At 43.9% G+C, this 20891-nt stretch overlaps 1 protein-coding gene across 1 annotated transcript; it reads left to right on the forward strand.

The window, feature by feature from the left end:
• Positions 1-102: 102 nt before the first annotated feature.
• On the forward strand, positions 103-18962 carry abca5 (ATP-binding cassette, sub-family A (ABC1), member 5). Its single transcript, XM_079183021.1, has 38 exons — positions 103-238; positions 1238-1407; positions 2885-3071; positions 3226-3399; positions 4126-4223; positions 4382-4608; positions 4703-4844; positions 5560-5748; positions 5882-6029; positions 6206-6383; positions 6667-6725; positions 7059-7345; positions 7538-7657; positions 7827-7965; positions 8212-8302; positions 8581-8720; positions 9354-9473; positions 9567-9768; positions 10185-10351; positions 10617-10744; positions 10922-11059; positions 11161-11274; positions 11759-11929; positions 12025-12138; positions 12276-12413; positions 12973-13041; positions 13119-13195; positions 13362-13479; positions 13663-13780; positions 13900-13991; positions 14269-14444; positions 14633-14708; positions 14844-14938; positions 15093-15212; positions 15305-15457; positions 15833-15912; positions 16064-16119; positions 16241-18962. The coding sequence occupies exons 1-38, from the start codon at positions 226-228 to the stop codon at positions 16379-16381; spliced, it is 5025 nt and encodes a 1674-aa protein (XP_079039147.1). The 5' UTR covers positions 103-225; the 3' UTR covers positions 16382-18962.
• Positions 18963-20891: the final 1929 nt, after the last annotated feature.

A 20891-nucleotide genomic window follows, 5' to 3' on the forward strand; every position in this document is an offset into this window, starting at 1 on the left:
CGACAATAAAAGCCACTTGGTCCAATTCTGATTGGTGCAAACCGTTGTCATTAACACCGAGACCAGATCTGATTGGTTAACGTCACAGCTGTTTTTTTGACAGGAGGAAATAGAATCCAGAGCGACGTAAGAAACAAGGGAGCTCGTTTTCAGGGTTGTTTACTTGACATAAAACCTCTGTAATGTAAGGCCGTTAAACTACAAATTGAGGAGAGATATGCCTTAATGTATTTCATACGTGAGTATGTTAAATTCTTCCCTTTCTATCAGTGGCATTATGCATGTTTTCCGGTCGATATCGGCTGTGTTGCTGCAGCTTGCTAGCCTGAGTCCTTCGTTAGCTCAGGTGATGCAAACAAACGTCTGATTTCTGTCCGTTCATGTTGCGCACAGCCTCGTGCACAAAAGACGGTGCTTCTCTAATTCAAACGAACAATTCAATAGCATACTGAAACGTGAGCCTTGCCAACACACACATGCTTCTACTGGGTTTGTGGTTCCAGCCGGAGAAGCACAGCATCGTCCCAGTGAGAGCTGCTCTGGAGCGGTGGGTGACTCACTGAGACGATGGGGAAAGCTGCACTGTTGCATATCTAAGAGTAGTTTTAAATAGTGTATTGCTTTTGTTAGGCAGACATGCAAAATGAAGGAACTAAATTCAGTGCACACTGCAACATTCAACTGTTTTTGCAGAAGGAAAAGGCATACGTTCCTGCCCAGCAGTGCTGTAAGCAAATGCTATGTGTTTGTCTTGTGTACTAAGATTATATTACTGCTGAAGAAATATTCAATGCAACAGTGAAAGTATTTTAATTTGTAGCTTCCTCTATGAACTATAACTCCACAGCAACATACTGTATGTTATGGCTGCAACGTTTCATCCACTGTTGAGTTTCTAGATGAATTGTTTGCTTCCAGTCCAGATTGATATATTTTAATTGCTTTTCTAGAGCAAAGCTTTCTGAAGCTCCGAATAACTATGAAGCAGTTGTGTTAAAAATGGTTCAAAGCATTTGATACAGTCAAAAATGGTTACATTTGCTGATTAAACCCTTGGTATTGTGTGTGTGTGTGTGTGTGGATTGATGGTTTAAGCCTATGACTACTATGAAACAGTTAGTTAAAACACAACTGCTTTCATTGTTTGTTCTGTAAAGCTTGTATCATAAAACAAAAAAAGCCTCAAGTAAATGGAGAGTTTTGCATTTCATTTTTAATTCTTTTTTCTAACTTGCAGCCGAGGCCAGCATTAGGGAGACGATTTCTCGTCCGTACGTCATCCCGATGAGGAATGCAGGAAGTATGCAACCCACGTATAGAAGAGATGCTGGAGTCTGGCACCAAACAAGAAGTCTTCTCTACAAGAATCTGCTCATCAAATGGAGGACCAAGCAACAGAGTCTTCAGGTGCGTCGGTTTCTTTCAGCAGACTGGTATGAATCTGTTGTGCTGTCTTGTTGCAGTGTTTGACAGTTCATATCCCGCAACGTGTCATGTGGCTCAGTCAATATTTAGATAGGAGCCACTGTGGAGCAGTGACGTACACTGTGCACAGTGAATGGAGAAGGAACTGGGCTTGTAGTGTGTGTGTGTGTGTGTGTGTGTGTGTAACAGCTTGTGCAGGTAATTTATAAATGGTAGATACTGAATTTAATATTTTCACAACTTAAAACCTGAGTCATTTGTCTTTTATTACGTTACTGGTTTGCCTTTATATATAAATAAATTGCTGTTATCTTGGATTCCTCGTACCTTTTCTCAAGGCTAGCACATATTATGTCTGGATCGCTCAGTCAGCTCTCTCTGTGCTTATTGCAGGGAAAGCTCAGCTCCACTTAATAAGACTTATAATGTGCTCATGTTGTCACAAATGTAGCTGCTCCAGTGAAACAAACACCCAAACCTCTTGCCCTTAGTAAAGTACTCCTTCATTTGTACGCAGTATAGATTTTGGAATTGGATAAAAGAGAGAGCTTGTGCCTCTTCTACCGTCCATTCTCCTGTTTGTTACATCATGCATTTTTCATTTGCGCTGATGCATTTTTAATGTCACTGTGTGTGTCAACTTTTCTTTAGAGAGGCAGCACTGAGGGACCTCCTGCAGCTTCCTAAACAGCAGTTTGGAAAGTCCGAAGCTGCAGTGTGATTAATACGGCTTGTATTTATACCAGAGATGCCAACTGTTTGTCGCTGGCTCAGGATAAATAATTTATAATTGATCAAATTATTTTTTTATGGAGCGTTTTGGGGGTAACTGGAAAACAGAGCCCCAGAAAACCTCTAATGTGAGGACAGTGTTTCCTGAATGAAGTCTTGATTATATTGTGATAATCTCAGCTGAACAAGATTCTCTGATCAAGTTTTCTCAGTGGAACTGTCTCAACTAAAAGCTCTAAAGTATTTCTTTGTAGAAAGCTATTTAAAAGCCTGAAATCAGCTCTTGACATGCCAGTGGCTCCCAATTCATTGTTTTAATTGACTGCTTCTCAAGGTGAAGCTGCAGCGTCTTGTCATTTGTCTTGAGGTTTCTAGATATTAGAGTCAGTATTAGAAGCTCATGACTGAAAATAAAAGAAGAATTTGTAAAGCCTCAAAGCAAAGTGCTCTATTTACTCGTGGATTCATGTTATAACACTCGCATATGGTCACAAGCTTTATGACCAAATCCACCTGGAAGGAGATGATGGGACAGAAACAAATGATGGTGAATGTATTCTTCCATCTTAACTGGGAAGAGCTGGACGATGTCAGACTGTGTTTAACTGGAGAAGTAGTAATTTGGAGATTTCTTTTATCCGTTATGTGTTTGGTTGGACAAAGGATGAACGATGGAAAACTATTCGTGGTTTTCTCATCAGCGGCCTCTCTGTGTCTGTCTTTGCAGGAACTGATCCTACCTCTGCTCCTGTTGGGTCTCCTGATACTCATCAGCACCCTGAATCCTCACGTTTACTATGGAGGCATCAGCACTTTGGAGCTGGAGCGTGATGACCACTTCTTCAAGGGCCTGGGCTACACACCGATCAGCAACATCACCAACCACATCATGGAAGAGGTGGCCCAGGAGATGCGTAAGTGCCTGAGAACCGTCGCGTCCTTGTGATGTTCCTGACATCTGTTGATCTGCGTCAAATGGATAAGTGACTGAGGAAGGAGAACCAGAAGGTTACTAGCACAGAACGTTCTTGGTTTACGACGCCCTTCTCCCCCTCCTTGTGTTTTCAGACATGCAGGATCGTCTGGAAATGTTTGCCAGTGAGGAGGACCTTGAGAACGCCAGCCTGTACGAGCCCTCCAGCTACGTCGGTGTTGTGTTCATGGACAGCTCTGCCACGTCTTACAGGCTACGCTTCCCGTACAACCAGCTGCCCTTACCCAGCGATTACACAGAATCTATTGGTATAGTCTAATTCTGACTTTCTTTCATTTTGACTTCTTTTATTTAAACGTATAGAATTTCCTTTTTTAGAAAATGTTCAGACCCCCTTAATTCTCTTTCTGATATGACAGGTGAACAAAGATTTAGCCAGTATTGTGTTTCTAAATTCCTTTTTTTAAATCTCTGAAACAAAAACAAAAGTTTTAACTGGTGGTTTTTAAAATACTTTATTTCCCCATGCTCTCTAAACACAAGGTACATATATTGTGTGGCAGCACGTTTTGTAAATGAAAACTCTTCTGGAAGAAAACATGACTGCTTTTAGTCCTATTTACTAGTGGTGCACTTCAGCCTCTTGTGGCCAAAGTAAGCACTACAACAACAAACTAAAATGATCCCGACAAAGAACAAACCATCACCTGCCCAAACTCTTTTTCACCAGCTCTCACAATTGGAAACAGATTATCCCGGCAAACACGTTTAAAATGAGTTCTTAGCTCATAAACACCAGAGAGAAAACAAGTAAGATTTATAAAATGGATCAACAGAATTTACTTTCTCACTTGCTTCTGAGGGCTTCCATAGTCTGTATTCCCCATGAGGGAAAAGCAAAACCTATTATTTAGAACATTTTACAATATTATGATTAAAAGCCATCCAGATTATTGCCTACTAGAGTTGAAATGCCTTATATATCTGGCATGCACAGTCCTTATGTTGTTGCCGTTGTGCTTGTTCTCCTCCAGCCAACTGTTTTACCAGCTCGGTGAACTGCAGAGCAGCTAATTACTGGTACTCTGGCTTCATCCGCCTCCAGTCTCTGATCGACGCAGCCATCATCCAGGTGAGACCAGCCAGAGATCAGCACAATGTTCTTCAGCGTGAACCCACTCGAAACTGAAAGAGGAAATTTAAGATGCAGCGCTCGCGTTGCTCAGGAAAACTTCTTATACAACAAATCAAATGTCAACGCAGTGCTAATGGTCCGTCGGCTGTGTCCAGATGCAGACAAAGCGTTCAGTGTGGAGTGAGATGGACCTGAAGGTGGTGATGATGGGTCAGCCGGGCTCCGTGGAGGTGCAGAAATTCCCCCACGCCCTCATCTCCATCTACCTGGTCCTGGCCTTCACACCTTTCGTCACCTTCCTCATCGTCAATGTGGCGGCCGAGAAGGAGCATCGCCTCAAAGACACCATGACCATGATGGGGCTCTACGACACCTCGTTCTGGTGAGGAAGAAGAGGGCTCGGTCGCTGCAGTTTCACAGTTTTGTTAGTATGCGTTTGATTGTGTCTGTGCTTAAGGTTTTGTGTTGTACAACAGGTTGTCATGGGGCCTCCTGTATGCTGCTCTGGTGACTACCATGTCCTTCCTGATGGCCATCATCGCTACATACACGGCCCTGTTCCCTAACAGTGACTTCTTAGTTGTCTTCTTCCTCATCTTCCTCTATGGAATATCATCGGTGAGTAGAGCTGTGATCGAGGAGAAGTGATCCTGTGTTGCTTTGTTTAAAGTGTCACGTAGACACATGTTTATCTTCTCACTGAGCCTGAGCGGTGTCTACGAGCCATGCACATAGTTTGGGTTTCATTTTGCCCGGAATATTTCATGATAAAAATTTTTTTATTGAATTTTGGACTTAGCAACGCTCTTATTATTGGAAATATTTGGATCACACACGCCAGAAGCAATCCTACCTCTCTCTCTCTCTCTCTCTCTCTCTCTCTCTCTCTCTCTCTCTCTCTCTCTCTCTCTCTCTCTCTCTCTCTCTCTCTCTCTCTCTCTCTCTCTCTCTCTCTCTCTCTCTCTCTCTCTCTCTCTCTCTCTCTCTCTCTCTCTCTCTCTCTCTCTCTCTCTCTCTCTAATTCTACAAATAGTATATTACTACTGATATTAGTGCACACTGGGCAGAAATACTGTGTTCAAACACAAAGAATAGACAGTTCTTCATTTCGTTAACTTTCATGTGCAACATGTTCTGGAATAAATATCCTTAAAGAAACTGCTTAATATCCAGTGACATGGGGATACGTAGGAAATGAAGAAATGTATATATATCCCCCAGTACAGTCTCTAAACCAGGCGTTTACATCATTGATGTAGTCATGATCATTCTGATTATGTTCCCTCCTCCTGTCTCCCTCTGCCCACTCTCGCTCCTCTCTCTCGTTCCACAGATCTTTTTCTCCTTCATGCTGACTCCGTTATTTAAGAAGCCCAAGTTTGCCAGCACGGTGGGCTCCATGCTGACGGTGGTGTTTGGCTGCCTGTCACTGTTCACCGTGCTGATGAAGGACTTCCCACAGCCGCTGGTCTGGCTTCTCTGCCTGCTCTCCCCCAGCGCCTTCTCAATCGGGATCGCACAGGTGAAAAATGTCCTTCAAATGGTCAACGTCCAGTCATTTTGGTATTGCATATAAACAAAAGTAATAATCCACAAGGAGCCATGCAGTTCCCCAAATAGAACACGCCTGTGAATAACGTGTATTCATATGTTAGGTGGTTTACCTGGAGGCCCAGGGAGATGGTGCTGTGTTTTCCTCGCTGGCCAACGGCCCTCATCCTCTTTACGTGCCCCTGCTCATGCTGGTTGTGGACTGCATCCTCTACCTTCTGTTGGCTATCTACCTGGACCAGGTACTGCCTGGTAAGTACACATACACACAGTATACCTCGATATAAGTCACAACTAATTAAATCCGCTTTAATACTATTAGTCGTATCAGCTCTGCATGAGCCAAGTTTCCCTGTGGGATCACTGAAGTTTAATCTTAACGTCGTTGTTTTAGTGTTATTAACAATGACGTTTTGTCTGAAATGCAGGTGAGTTTGGAATGAGGAGGTCCTTGGTGTACTTCCTGAAGCCGTCCTATTGGTCCAAACGCAGAAAGCGCTACGTTGAAGTGAGCTCAGTGTACGACGCGGAGGTGAAAGGAGCTCCCGGTGGCGCCGAGTCCGTCGAGCCGGTTTCCCCCGAGTTCAGAGGGAAAGAGGCCATCCGGTAAAAATCTGAACTTTCATAATGAATGTCAGTCGGATGCATATTTCTGTTGCAATAAGGACTTCTTGGAAATGCAGCCTCTCTGCTTTGAGAGTTAAACGTGCAGCCCGGCTGTGTTCTTGGTTCAGTGCCACCGCTCGTGGCTCTGTTCGTCCTGGCTGAGGAGAACCTGTGGGACCAGCCTGTAACCTGAGAGCTGCTCTTCATGCTGATTCTGTGTATTCACACTTTTTGTAAAAAAAAATGTTGCTGCAACATTGCTTGTTTGCTCCTTCTCTGGCAGCATCAACAACATCCAGAAAGTGTACAAAGAGAAGGATAACGTGGTGGAGGCTCTGAGAGGTGAGTGCTGAACATGTACACCTTCTCCATTAGCAGCAGATGTTGTGATGTGCTCCAGTTCTCACAGAATACATCGGTTCCACTTCAGTGTGTCCAGTTAAAGGTATAATATGTAACTTTTCAGCATTAAAAAGTAGTCGACCTATGTTATATGTTTAGTTGAGTTGTGTACTTGGCCCGTTTCCTTTGGTGGCCTGTTAATGGCGTCCAATGATGTCAATGCTCGAACTATATGTTGTTCAGCACTCCTGCGTGTCCGCTCTTATGTTAATGTGAATTTTCTCACTGATTTTCATGATGCCGTCCTTCTCTTTCTTTACAACCTTCCCCCAGGTTTGACGTTTGACATCTACGAGGGCCAGATCACGGCTCTGCTGGGACACAGCGGCGCTGGAAAGTCCACTCTCATGAACATCCTGTGTGGCATCTGCCCGCCCACCAGCGGCTCGGCCACCATCTACGGCTCCCCCGTAGCCGAGATCGCAGACGGGTCAGACATGAAGCAGCTGGTGGGAATTTGCCCCCAGTTCAACATCATCTTTGATGTGCTCACCGTGGAGGAGCACCTCAGGATATTTGCTGCCATCAAAGGGATCCCACCCTCGGACATCGACGCCGAGGTGATGTGATGATCTAACAGCATTTGTCTTCTACTTAGTTTTGTTTCAAGGCCTATTTCGTCAAATGTTTTGTCTGAAAATATTTGAATGAGCATACGTCGTCTTAGTATCAATTTGAGCCATTTCTAATTTTAGATGGCTTATTCCAAAATGTAGCATGAGGGTGACTTTGATTTTGATTCTTTCTAATAGGTTTCCAAAGTGCTGAAGGATCTGGACTTGGAGAAGATCATGACTGCTCAGGCCAAAAATCTGAGCGGAGGCCAAAAGAGGAAACTCTCTGTGGGCATCGCCATCCTCGGGGATCCAAAGGTACCTGCAGAAAGTCCTTTTTACCATCAATCGTTTACTTTGTTTTTGTGTGTATCCTGGTCCCGGACTGGAACGTCTTTGACATGCCTGGAGTCATCGGTCACTCTGCCACCAGTCTTAGCACGATCGCATCATTCTGAGCAGTTTGCGCTATGTTTGTTCCTGCTAGATCCTGCTCTTGGACGAGCCCACAGCAGGCATGGACCCGTGCTCCAGGCACCAGGTCTGGTCGCTGCTGAAGAGCCGAAGAGCCGGCAGAGTCACTGTCCTCAGCACACACTACATGGACGAGGCTGACATTCTTGCTGGTATGAACTTTCTCTGTTACGTAACCTGCACCACTGATTCACAGCCACCACAACCACGAGGCCGATGTTATCCCAACTTAGAAATGAAAACTTGTACTCTTTCCATCGTTTTCCAGTTAAAAAAGATTTTAATTGAAGAATTTTGTTCTTTGCAACCATGAGGAACAAAATGTTATAGACCTGATTCTATAACAAATATAATAGATTTGTTGTTATTGTTAAACTCGTATGTTTTTTTTTCTCCAGATCGTAAAGCTGTGATCTCTCAAGGGCAGCTGAAATGTGTCGGCTCTTCTATGTATCTTAAGGTCAAGTGTGGTGTTGGATATCATCTCAGGCAAGTAGATTCTACCTCCATGATGTAGTTTATTCTTTCAACTTTCAAGTATTAGAAACTGCTGCAAGTCACAGAACAGTGACCCATCTTTGGATATCTCAAAGCCTTAGTGGCTCCTTGGTGTACCGTTTTATAAATAGCCTGATGAATGTATGACATAATATACGAATCCTTTATGTTGTGTTTTGCTACAACTTATTGAGGGTTTCTAAATCCTAACAAATGGTCTAAACTACAATAGGACTCTATTTAACTAGCTTTCTCTTTCTCCCACGCAGAATGTCTATCAATGAGGGATGTGAAGCTGAAAAGATCTCGTCACTGGTCAGCCAGCACGTTCCCAAAGCAAAGTTATCTCGACAACACGAGGCGGAGTTGACCTTCACTCTGCCTTTTGAGAGCATGGACACATTTTCAGGTCAGACCACACTATCCAGTTAAAGGGATAGTTCATGTTTTTAAGTAAGGTTGTATGAGGTACTTATCAATAGCTGGTGTATTACACAGTAGATGGAAACAGACAGGAGTACCAGCACAGAAGCTAAGCAATGTAGCGTGTTTTGTGTGACAAACTAACCGATCGAGGCAGTGGTATTACAACGACTCCTGCGTTCGGTGAGGTGAAGTAACTGCATAGATAACGGCTTCAGTTCCTGCAAGGTTCCTTCTGCAAGGTTCCTTCTGCAAGGTTCCTTCTGCAAGGTAAAGCAGTGAAAGTACTCTAAATAAAGCCTACACTTAAACTGAACACTTTTAGGTGTCTTAAATATGTTTTGCATCAGTGCATTGCTTTGCTCCCGTACTGGTACTCCTGACCGCCTTCCACTGTAGTAATACACTGACTAAGATAAGCACCTCATGCAACCCCACTTCAAAACATCCAAACTATCCCTTGAAGTTACTTTTTAAGTTGACCTAGTTTCCTCTGTCTATGAAATCCTCACCAGTCAAATGCTAAAAACAATGACTGCGACTCATTTGTGCCTCAGCTTTGAGCGTAACATCAGTGGACCAGCACTGCACACGGTACTGATTCATTCGTTTCTCATAGGCTTGTTCTCAGAGCTCGACTGTCAACCCAATCTGGGAATTATCAACTATGGGGTTTCAATGACAACACTGGAGGATGTTTTTCTTCGCTTGGAGGCAGAGGCTGAAGTGGACCAAGCTGGTGAGTGTGTCACCAAAGCAGTGTTCCCAAACTACTTCCTAACTCAATGAAACGACTGTCCAGATGAGTCTCTGTCCACCTGTTTGTCTTCAGACTACAGCGTGTTTAATCGGGAGCAGGCGGAGGAGGAATGCGACAACGCCTCCGTGGACGACACAGACCAGCGGCTGCTGACGTTCTCAGACAGCAAGTCGGACGTGGTGTCGGGTCACGCTCTGTGGCGGCAGCAGTTCAGCACCGTGGCCTGGCTGCACATGCTCAACATGCGCAGGGAGAGGAAGGCCTTCATTTACACGTGAGCGTTCAGACACAAAAAGGATTTGAAAACGAGTTCCAGTTTCAGGGTCGGTCATTCGGGACTGAGATACTGAGCTTGCTTTCAAACATGACTTTTTTTCTTTTAAATGTAGTTGTTTATGTAGAATATATTAATACATAATGACACCTTCAGCCACAGAGCAGCTCTCAATGTTCACACATCGATAACTCATTACATGCAAATAAACTTGCAAACCAATGTTGGCTAATATTTCATTTGATAACATGAACTTCTTAATCAAGTAACTAGATGTAGAATTTTCTATCCGATTTCCATTTTTTTTAAGTCTGACCTGGTGGTTTGCTTTCTAAGAACTATAATCGGCAGCATACGCAAAACATTTTTGGTGTTTTTGAGACCTTGTCCCCTTCTTTGATCCGTCTCTCCTGCAGTCTGGCCCTGTTCCTGGTGTTTGTTGCCGCGGTGCTCGTCCTGTCTCTGGCCACAGGAAACATCCAGATTCACTCCCCAGACCGCCAGTTTCTGCCCATTTACCTCCTCAAAAGGAACGAGGTGCAGCAGAGATACGCCACCAGCCTCCTGGTTCAGAACTCCTCGGGTGAGTCTCTGCTGGAGGTTCTTGATCTCGGAGGAAACGAGCTAATGGGTTCAGGTTTTCTGGTTTTGTCATTAAATGTCCTCTCAACGAGACCTCAGATCTTCTTTCTGCTGTAAATGTTGTGATGGGATACTGACCGCTGTACAACTGTTAAACAACACCTCAAACCACAATCCATAAGAATTGTCCCGTGGGGGCCACTCTTGCTGCATTTTGCCGTTTTCTTGCACGTGGGTTAGTTGTGGCTTCTTTCTTGTGCCGACAGGATCTGATATTTCAGACTTCATTCAAAACCTGCAGTCTCAGGACATCAAAGTGGACATGATGAAACAGAGCGACTACATGGCCGCAGCGCCCCACAGCGCCGCCATCAACGTCACAGGATCCAGCAAGGTCACTGTGTCATTGGACTGATTGAATTTAATTTTTTTGATACCAGATGTTTGATGACGCACCAGATGTGGGCTCGCCCCCCCTGTGGTCGTAGTGTTCCAGATGAAGGGCCGTTTGTTTGAGAGCTGCTGAGTTCTCTTGACTCTCTTTAACTCTTTCTCTTCCGTTTGTCAACAGGGTTTCAAATACAGTGTTGCGTTCAACAGCACCACAGTTCACTCCCTGCCGATGGCTGTCAACATACTAAGCAACGCTCTTCTAAGAGGACTGAACGGTACCGGACAGATCCGAACCTGGACCAAACCATTTGATTATGTGGGTATTTGAGGAGGCAGATGACACACATCTTATCTGTCCTGTTTGCCTCAGTCATTTAAAGATACTGAATGTTTCCCACTGTGACTGTGACCCCTCAGCAAATCCCAGACGCTACGTCCTACGCTCTGGTGTACATAGAGGCCATCATACTGGGAATGCTGGCAGCTGGAATGCCTGCGTATTTCGCAATGGACCACACTCGAGACAGAGAGGTAATCACTGACTGTACCTACCGACGATCATTTCATCTGTCCAGCAAGGCATTTACTTCACAAAGAAGAAATCATCACAGCATGAAGACACATTGACTGAGAGGGTTGATTTCTTAAAGGGACAGTTCAGCCCATATTTAGATAGGTAAATATATTGTGCGCTTATAAACGCCTCCTTCACTGATTTGCTTCATTTTTGAAGAATGTTTTTTGTGGCACTTTACCTTTTTATTGGACAGTTTGAGAAGTAGAGAGCAGCAGGAAACCGGGTACGTCTTGGTCATGTGGTTTGTGACACAGCTCCTCCTCTAGAGCACATAGACACTCATAGAAGTTAGATCGTGTTTTGTTTCTATTCTTGTTATGCAGTTCCCATTACAGCTGGCTTTTCCACAGATTCACTGTCCTGATTATTAATACTGTAGATGTCGGATATATCTGCATATATTTTCATCCGTGTGTATATTACCCTTTTCTCCTTCAGATCAAGTGTCGCTCAACACTACGTATCTCGGGTCTGGTGCCGTCGGCCTACTGGTGCGGCCAGGCGGCCGTGGACATGCCCTTCTACTACCTCATCCTCTCCTTCATGACCATCATCCTCTTCTCCTTCCACACTGGAAACCTGCTCACCTCCAGCAACCTCACCTCTGTGGTCCGTACTGCCGTTAACTCACATACATGCTGGTAATGTTCTAATGTCCTGCTGTTGAGTCTGCCGGTCGTGACTCCTCCTCTCCCCTCTCGTAGGTCCTGTGTACTGTCGGCTTTGGTCCGGCCGTGATTCTCTTCACTTACGTGTTTTCTTTTGGCTTCGCTCGAGTCCAGAGCAACAGGGATTTCTTCTCTGTCATCTCCATGATGGTGAGGCTGTGTGCCTGTATACACATTTTAAATACGGGTGTCAAACAGCACGATAAAATGTGTTCCTGAAATCATGAAGAACTGTGATCACAGTAACTAAAATAAATGTAAACGGGCTCATTGTTTTGGCTCTTCAGGTGTGTGTGGTGTCGGCCTCGCTGGTTCAGTTGTCATTTGTGAACGACAACCCTGAACTGACCAGAACTCTGCACAACATCTTGTGTTTCCTCAACCCTCTGTATCCTCTCATGGGCTGCCTCAACTGTATCACCAAGGTAGGAGCTCAGCCAGTGGTTTATCTTTTTGTGTTAAACCTGCATGAAGGTACATTTTAGACGACACGATGAAGAAGTAATGAAACAACAACTCACCCAACACAATGTAGATTTGAGCCTTTTTTAGCTCTTTGTCTGTGTTGTGGCTTCACATACTGAATGATTAAGCCCCCCGGCTCTCACCATGTCTCCCATATAAAACCATAAGCTGCTTTTTCTACCTCTGATTATAACTGTATGTTCACGGCCCCAAAAGCAGACTGACAAAGTTAAAGGCTAGCTGGTTCAGGTCCCTGTCTGACAGCAACATAAAGAGGTGAAAATATTCAGAATAGAGTTTACACATGAACTGATGTAGATGCTTTTAGGCGTCTACAATACTTTGCTCCCGTTCTGGTACTCGTGACTGTTTCTCCAAACTCCATCTACTGGAGTAAAACACTGACTATGGAGAAGTACCGCATACCACCACACTACAAATAATCCAATCTACTCCTTTACAATAACACTGTTTAGATGAGCAGGAGCCGCCTCACTGATGTGTGTTCTCCGTTTACAGGCGACCTTCCTCCCCTCTCTGTACGAGGAGAACTTCTTGTGGAAAAACCTTCTCATTGCTATCATAGCTGTATGTATTCAATTTAAAACATCTCTACGTTCAGTGAATGTTCAGCCATAACACAGCTGGTCTGTTTCTGTGTTTAGCCGTATCTCCAGTGCATCCTGCTGCTGTTCCTGCTTCGTTGGCTTGAGATCCGTTACGGAGGGAGGACAATCAGCAGGTAGCGATCACGTGTCGGGTCATAACTCAACAGCACACACTGCCTCAGTGCATTTTTATTTTATTTGAAATAAATGATAAGCAGTGCAAGCTTCTTAGGCTGAACAGAGACTCGCGTTAGTTCAAGTTTTATGTCATAATGACGGACGATTCTTTTGCATTTCCAGGATGTCGTCGAAGCCCAAAGTGGAGAAAAACCCAGAAGAAGGGCTGAACGAGGACGAGGACGTTAGGATGGAGAAGGCCAGAGTGAAGGAGGCCCTCACCTGCCAGTCCTGTGAAGAGGTGAGGAAACAGCTGATCTTCTACTTGTTCAGGTGTAATCGAGACCTGGAGTGAAAATATTAACTGTGCACAAGATGTTGAATTTTTAGAGTTTTTGACTGAGCTTAAAGACCTGAATTTGCACGATTTATTTGTATTCATGGTACAGTGATGTTGTCTCTTCACTGTGTCTGTGATATTTAGAAACCAGCGGTGGTTGTGAGTAACCTGAGGAAGCAGTACAAAGGCAGAAGAGAAGGTTTCTCTCTGAACAAGACGAGGAAAGTGGCCGCGAAGAACGTCTCCTTCTGTGTTCGCAAAGGTACGTTGACTCTTTCTCGTCCAGAGCACTCACGCTTTCATTCCTTTGTTTCCAAACGGTTTGGACTTCAGCCATAGTCTTCCATTCAGGAAAAATCAAACCGTTGTTTCTAACTTCAGGTGAAGTTCTTGGACTGTTGGGACCCAACGGAGCAGGAAAGAGCACCATCATGCACATGTTGTCAGGTGACACCGACCCCACTGCCGGCCAGGTGAAGCCTCCTCGTCTCTACTCCGGGCGTTTAGTTCCTGATCCCCGTTTAAGACTTTTTACTTTCCCACAGCTGTGGAATTCATGCTAAAAATGAATCCAATGGGTTTTTATATGAATCGCTATTATTGTTATTATTGCACTAATATAACGGTTAGGTTAGCTACACGTCTACATCCACGTAAAGACATAAAAGAAATGAAAATATGAGCATAATCTAATGTTTGTAGAAAAGGAGTAGATCACCAGCTCACTGACGTCTGTTCTGCTTCCTTCAGATCCTGATGGGCGACTACAGCACAGAGTTTCGTCCGGTGGACAATCCTCTGGAGCATGTGGGCTACTGTCCTCAGGTGAACCCTCTGTGGCCCAGGATCACTCTGCATGAACACCTGGAGATCTACGCCGCCATCAAGGGCCTGAAAGGAGAGGACGTACCGGGCATCATCAAACGGTAAGCCTCCCTTCACTCTGACCACCAGCAATGAATCTTCAGCGTTGATTCAAGACAGGAAACGAACGTCGGTGGGAATGATCAGATGACCTGGTTCATCGTAACGTCTGTAAATAGGAACGCTTGTTTCCTTATGATGGAGGAGATGCAGCAATACTCAAGAGTTGTGTGACTCTCGTTGTTGTCAGTGTGGTGAACGCTCTGGAGCTGAAGGACCACTTGAACAAACAAGCCAAGACCCTGTCAGCTGGGATCAAGAGGAAGGTGAGAACATCTTCATCGTTTTAACGGCACAAAGCCACTCGACAAGAAACCGTGTGTGTGAAGAGTGAGAGACTTTTAATGAACAGCTGAATATTTCTAAATGACTGAACTAAACACTGAACGTCTTGTTTACAGCTGTGCTTTGCCTTGAGTATGATCGGGAATCCTCAGATCGTCTTACTGGATGAGCCGTCTTCAGGGATGGACCCCAAGTCTAAACAGCGCATGTGGTGAGACCAGATATTCATGTTCTTTCAACTGGTTTTGATGTATTCTTTCATTTTGCGATGATCTTGTTCACAGAGTCGGTTCAGCTGTTAGAGCAGAACTAATTCATTCCCGAGGACTGTGGAGGGTTCTGACCTCCGTGTCTTCTTTGTGTAGGAGAGCCATACGCGCCGCTTTCAAGAACCGTCAGCGGGGAGCCGTCCTCACCACGCACTACATGGAGGAGGCCGAGGCCGTCTGCGACCGCGTAGCCATCCTGGTGTCGGGCCAGCTGAGGTTAGCGCTCGCGGCTGTGTGGCACTCTTACTCTGAAAGAACAAGATCTCTGCATCGCTTCAATGCTCCGTCTGTTCTCTTTTCTCCGTCAGATGCATCGGCTCCATCCAGCATTTGAAAGGGAAATACGGACGAGGTTACAGTCTGGAGGTGAAGCTCAGAGAGGAGCTGACGGGGCTCCAGCAGGTGGCGCTGCTGCACAAAGAGATCCTCCGAATCTTTCCGCACGCCGCCCGGCAAGAGAGGTGAGACCCAAAGCCCGCCGAACGAGTCTGTGTGGAGGAAAGGGAGCACGCTACGCACTCTGACAAGGAAAAGTCCGGAACAAAACGCTACCGGAAGAGACGCGCGCACGCACGCACACACACACACACACACACACACAGTTTGTAAAATAAATCAATAACTTTCTGTTAAAGCACAGAACATCATTTCCTCCCATAAGAACATATTATTGTTATTGTTTGGTTCTGTGGAAAGTGAAATGAACCCTTCAAAATAAAAGCTCTGCTAAAACCTCAAACACTTTTTTAAAGATGCCGTATTCATGATTTAGTGCAACAGCAGACGCGTTACTACGTGTTCATGCTTAGTTATGTCGGCTGATGCTTTCTTTGCAGCTTTGCTACTCTGATGGTTTACAAGATCCCCATGGAGGACGTGAAGTCGCTGTCCACGTCTTTCTCTCAGTTAGAGAGAGGTGAGTCTCTCTCTCTCACACACACACACACACACACACACACACACACACACACACACACACACACACACACACACACACACACACACACACACACACAACTTTGAGTCATTCATTTGAATTCATCTTCTTCATCTCTGTTTATTTTCAGCCAAGCAAACCTTCAACTTTGAAGAGTACAACTTCTCCCAGTCGACCTTGGAGCAGGTATGTGGTTTAGAAAAATGCCACAGTTTCAAATAAACGTCTTAACTTCATGTTCACTATTATTTTGTTCTACCCACGTCTCCTCCTCCTCCTCCTCCTCCTCCGTGTCTTTGTCCCGTAGGTGTTCATGGAGTTCGCCAAGGAGCAGGAGAAGGAGGAGGACGAGGTCGGCTCCCTCAGCACCACCTTCCAGTGGCAGCGCCTGCGGCAGGACGCCTCCGTCCCCGTCAACCACACAGAGAGCGTCGTGCACCAGCTCTGAACTCCACCTGAAGGGAGCCGGCTGGCAGCAGACCAGGACTGACCAGATCCAGACCTGCCAGGCCTCGAGCGCCCCGAGGGCTCACGCCAGCACTCGCCCCCCCCCCCCCCCCCCCCCCTCCACACTAAACCGACGCCCACCGCCCTTTAAACGAATGGGACCTGAGTGGGGGAGGGGCCTCGCATACACTGGGTCTGACTGTGTGTGTGTGTGTGTGTGTGTGTGTGTGTGTGTGTGTTTGGGCTCAGGGCTCGTGTTTTAACCCCTCGTCCACTGGTGCTCCGTGTTTTCTGAACCGCACTGACCAAGGGGCCTGCCGCGACACCTCCTCCTCTTTCTAACGGTGTTTTTTTATCTTCACAGGGAGTCAGTAAAAGGAAAACATATAAATAATATTTATGCTTTGTAATGCTTCCGTCCGCTCCCCTCCGTGGGAGGCGTTGCAGTAAGTGTGTTTGCTCGTCTGTTGTGTTTGTGAAACTGTTTTTTTACCAGACCTGGGATCCATCCACGACCGTACCAAAGCAGCACATCTCTGAACCACACACCACCGCACCTCACACGGAGACGGAGACGTTCTTTTGAGTTTCTTTGGTGTCCGTAGCATGTGCACAAATAGTTTGCATAGTAGTGTTATGATATATGTGGGGCAGAGGAGATGCTCCACACAGTTCCTTTAACACCAGCATGCACTTCTTAATGTCCAGACCCACGTTTACATCCTTCAGGACTGAGTGTTTCTGCATGCACGCTCACGACCAGGTTGAATATTTTAGAAATGTGGCAGACGGATGTTGGGATGAGGGTTTTTTTTGGATGGATGATCTTTGCCCTGTGGCCTTCCTCTCTGCAGATCTAGCTTTGAGCCAGAACCCGTGTCTTTGGGGCCGTAGTGTACCAGTCCATGTAGCACACCGCCCTCGCTAGACGTTAGCCGGGGTCGATCCCCTCCAACACGGAGAGGTGGAGCTCCGGGTTGTGATTTGTCGTCTCTCGGCCCGGTTTGATGAAGACTTTTGATAACAGATTTTGAATGTACGTTTGGGCCTCCGGTGAGAGGAGGGTTTGTTACTCAGCAGCTTCACTTTGGTGCCACTTTTAATCACGCAGCTGTGTTTTGTTAACTCTACCTAGCCTGTTTAGTGTGTGTGTGTGTGTGTGTGTGTGTGTTGTGTTGTGTATATACTCTGAGTAGCTGGGGCTATAATCTGCATAATCTCCAATTTGTGCAAGCGGGTGTGTTGTTGGTGCAAACCGATAAATTGTAATTTTTTTCATGACATTCAGGTGAGAGCACGATCGATTTAAAGGGAATTTAAGATGCTTTGTTGGACAGACGGGAGCATTCTGTGATTTGTTGGGTTGAGTTTAGTTTTGATCACGAATGGAGCTGAGTGGTGAGTTTTGTCTCTAATGAAGCAGCTTCAGTACAATCGTTACGGCTGCGTGAGTACAAGGAGGTGGACAAAATAACAGCAACAGTTGATCTAATGCTGAACTAAACTAGACTTCACAGAGAAGAGTTTGTTAGCAGGTGTGTTGGTTTTGTCCACCTCTGTAAGACAGAATATCACAGAACAGTCGTGAAGCAGAAGGTTCATTTTAAAGAGGTGGTTTGATATGAATTATAGATGCTGATTTGAATAAATGATCCTAAGATTCGTTGGTTTTCTGAGCGTCGTCGTGGTTGTTTTTACACGAGGTGTGTGGGAGGAGCGACTTTCACATGTTTCTGTCCCAGATTTTATTTGCTGTTTTAAACCTGCTTTGTCATCAATAACTGAAGATGATTCATTAATTATCCGCTTTTCTTTTGAAGCATTTTGAGTCTGAAGCCGATTGACTTTCCAAACATGAGAGCACATTACATCCACTAACGAATCAAATGCATTTAACTGGAGAAGTTTATGCCTGAGGCTTATGCACCGTCGGGTAAATAATCACCTTTTAAATGTGAAAACTTTATTTAAATGCTGTCTTTTCTTTTTTTCACACATGTAGCCTTGTTCCCGTTTTAACGGGACAAAATGAAACACGAGCTCTGCATTAAGTTAAACGTGGACGTCATATTTACTCTATCTATCTATATATATATATATATATATATATATATATATATATATATATATTTATATTTATTTAATGTTTGCTTTCCTAACGTGCAATGTTGGGTACTTTGTTCACTAAAGCAAACATTCTTAAAACGTGTGTGTCAGTAACATGTAGCCCCCCAAACACCCAAATGACGTTTTTCTTTGCACTTCTCTTCGTCACGTCAAGTTTATTTCTCATGAAGAAAACTGGCTCCGTGGACTGAGGAGCATTCAGGCAATTGGCAATGAGAGTGGAGCAGGTTTCATTTAGTTTTCCTGGTGGTGGTACGATTTGCACTATTTCTGGGAACTTTTATATCCTTTGTTTATATTATGCAATCTTTGTAAGATTATCTGTGCACTGATTTTATTTTTTAAAGATGTGGTTTAGCTGTGTGCTGTATCTCTCCTGTTGCATCACCCCATGTCTGGATGGACACTAATGAACTCTGTGGTCTCTACACGACCTTTTAATGAATAAATGTTAATCCAAAATACTGTTTGGGTCTTTTTTTTTAAACGACAAAGAGAGACTTTCAGAACGCCAGATACTGATCTGACCAGCCTGGCTGCTCCTGGTGAGTTTAATGTAGCGCATGACGTAACATGACGTAACGTAACATGACGTAACACCTGTAACTATGAAGCATTAAGATGTTTGAACCACATGTAACGGGTACAGAAGATTATAATATAGAAAATACAAGAGAATGCAACACAAGTGGCGGAAGAAGAATTAAGATCTGTTATAAATACTCTTGTTAAAAAGTAAAAGTCCTGCATTCAAAATCTTACTTAAGTAAAAGTACAAAGATATTAGCTTCAAAACATGCTTTAAAAATACTCATTATGCAGAATAACCCATTTGTGAATAATTTATATTACAGTACTGGATTATAATTATAGATGCATGTGTTTCATAGACTGTAAAGGTATTTTATTTACTTCATTCACTGCTGGTTAACTTATAATGATCCATCGTACTTTACATTGATTCATATTTTTTTTTGTAATAATCAGCAAATGAACTAAGTCATCAAATAAATGTGCTTTGAGTTAGAAAAAATACGATATTTGAGTAGAAGCCTTAAATGGAAATACTCCAGTAAATTACAAGTAACGTTGTACGTAACTACCATAATTTAGTAAATGTACTTCATTACCGGTGAAAACAAGAAACGCACAGAAGAAAACACGTAACTGCTACAAATAAATGTGATTGTAGTTCACAAAGTAACCCTAACCCTAGCGGATAGCAAGACATATAGCTTGTAGATGCTAACCGACCTAGGACACGAGCCGTTTAATGTTTTTTTTTACCGGAAGTCTCATTATGCTATTAAATCTGCCTTGACGCTCAAGGAGTTGAGTGTTCAGCGCCCTCTAGCGGCCGTAGTATGTACCTGCACCTCTATTAGAGCGTTTGTAATGCAATTGTTGTATTTGCGCTAGGTTCCGGTGGTCACGAGGTCTAACTGGAATTGTCTATTGTAAAAGTTTTATTTTGAATAATTTCCACTATATATTATGTGGTTGTGTTTACCTTAATGCTCGTGAAATAAACTCGCACTAACGTTAGATTATAAAGTCAAGAGCTAAATTCAGTCTGTGGTTAAGACTCAAGTGTTCGTATTGCCCTCTAGTGGTCATGTTGAAGAACTGCAACACACTAAATTAATAAAGACAGCGTCAATGCAGACGGGATAGCACACTACTACTTCTGGTAAGTACTTTCAAAATACAGTGACCAACGTAACAGAAATTAGCATGTTAATAATAATGTTAAAGGCCATTAATTGACTTATTTACACATAAACGTGAACATAACTAGCATGCATTTAGAGAAAAAGAATGAAATTACTGAGACATATGATGGAAACAGTTTGTTTATTTCATGGTCAAGAGTGTTCATACTGCCCTCTAGTGGCCACGGTGTGTAACTGCAACACACTAAATCAATAAAGACAGCGTCAATGCAGACGGGACAACACACTACTACTTCCGGAAAGTACTTTCAAAATACAGTGACCAAAGTAACGGAAATGACCATGTTAATAATTAATAAAAATGAAACAACCAAAACATAAATGGCTCCTACATAAAAATAGGTACATTTATAGGGCCACACATTTTCTATTGAAGGGTATTATAATAATTATATTATGAAATACAGAGACAGAACCTCTAAAAAATATATTTTCCAATTGTTTGGTTGTAAGACAAGGGTAACAACAGAAAAAATACTTTGATAAAGATATCATATACCTTTTAAGAATATTAATAATTAGTACAACTATCTGCTTGATTCCTAAATGACAACCAACGACAGTTACTTTGATCGTTTAATGTTAATTTATAGCAGTTCGTCCATAATCGCTTCAATTAAATCATTATTTTGAAGGTAAACACCGGAAGTA

Source organism: Pholis gunnellus (assembly GCF_910591455.1).
Source record: "Pholis gunnellus genome assembly, chromosome: 21".
In the NCBI taxonomy this organism is placed as follows: domain Eukaryota; kingdom Metazoa; phylum Chordata; class Actinopteri; order Perciformes; family Pholidae; genus Pholis; species Pholis gunnellus.

Excerpts from the sequence above, each read along its gene's own strand:
- abca5 (XM_079183021.1), top strand. Across the intron at positions 4,845-5,559 it reads TCCTCTATGGAATATCATCG|ATCTTTTTCTCCTTCATGCT; the intron begins GTGAGTAGAGCT and ends CTCGTTCCACAG. Across the intron at positions 6,726-7,058 it reads CGTGGTGGAGGCTCTGAGAG|GTTTGACGTTTGACATCTAC; the intron begins GTGAGTGCTGAA and ends ACCTTCCCCCAG.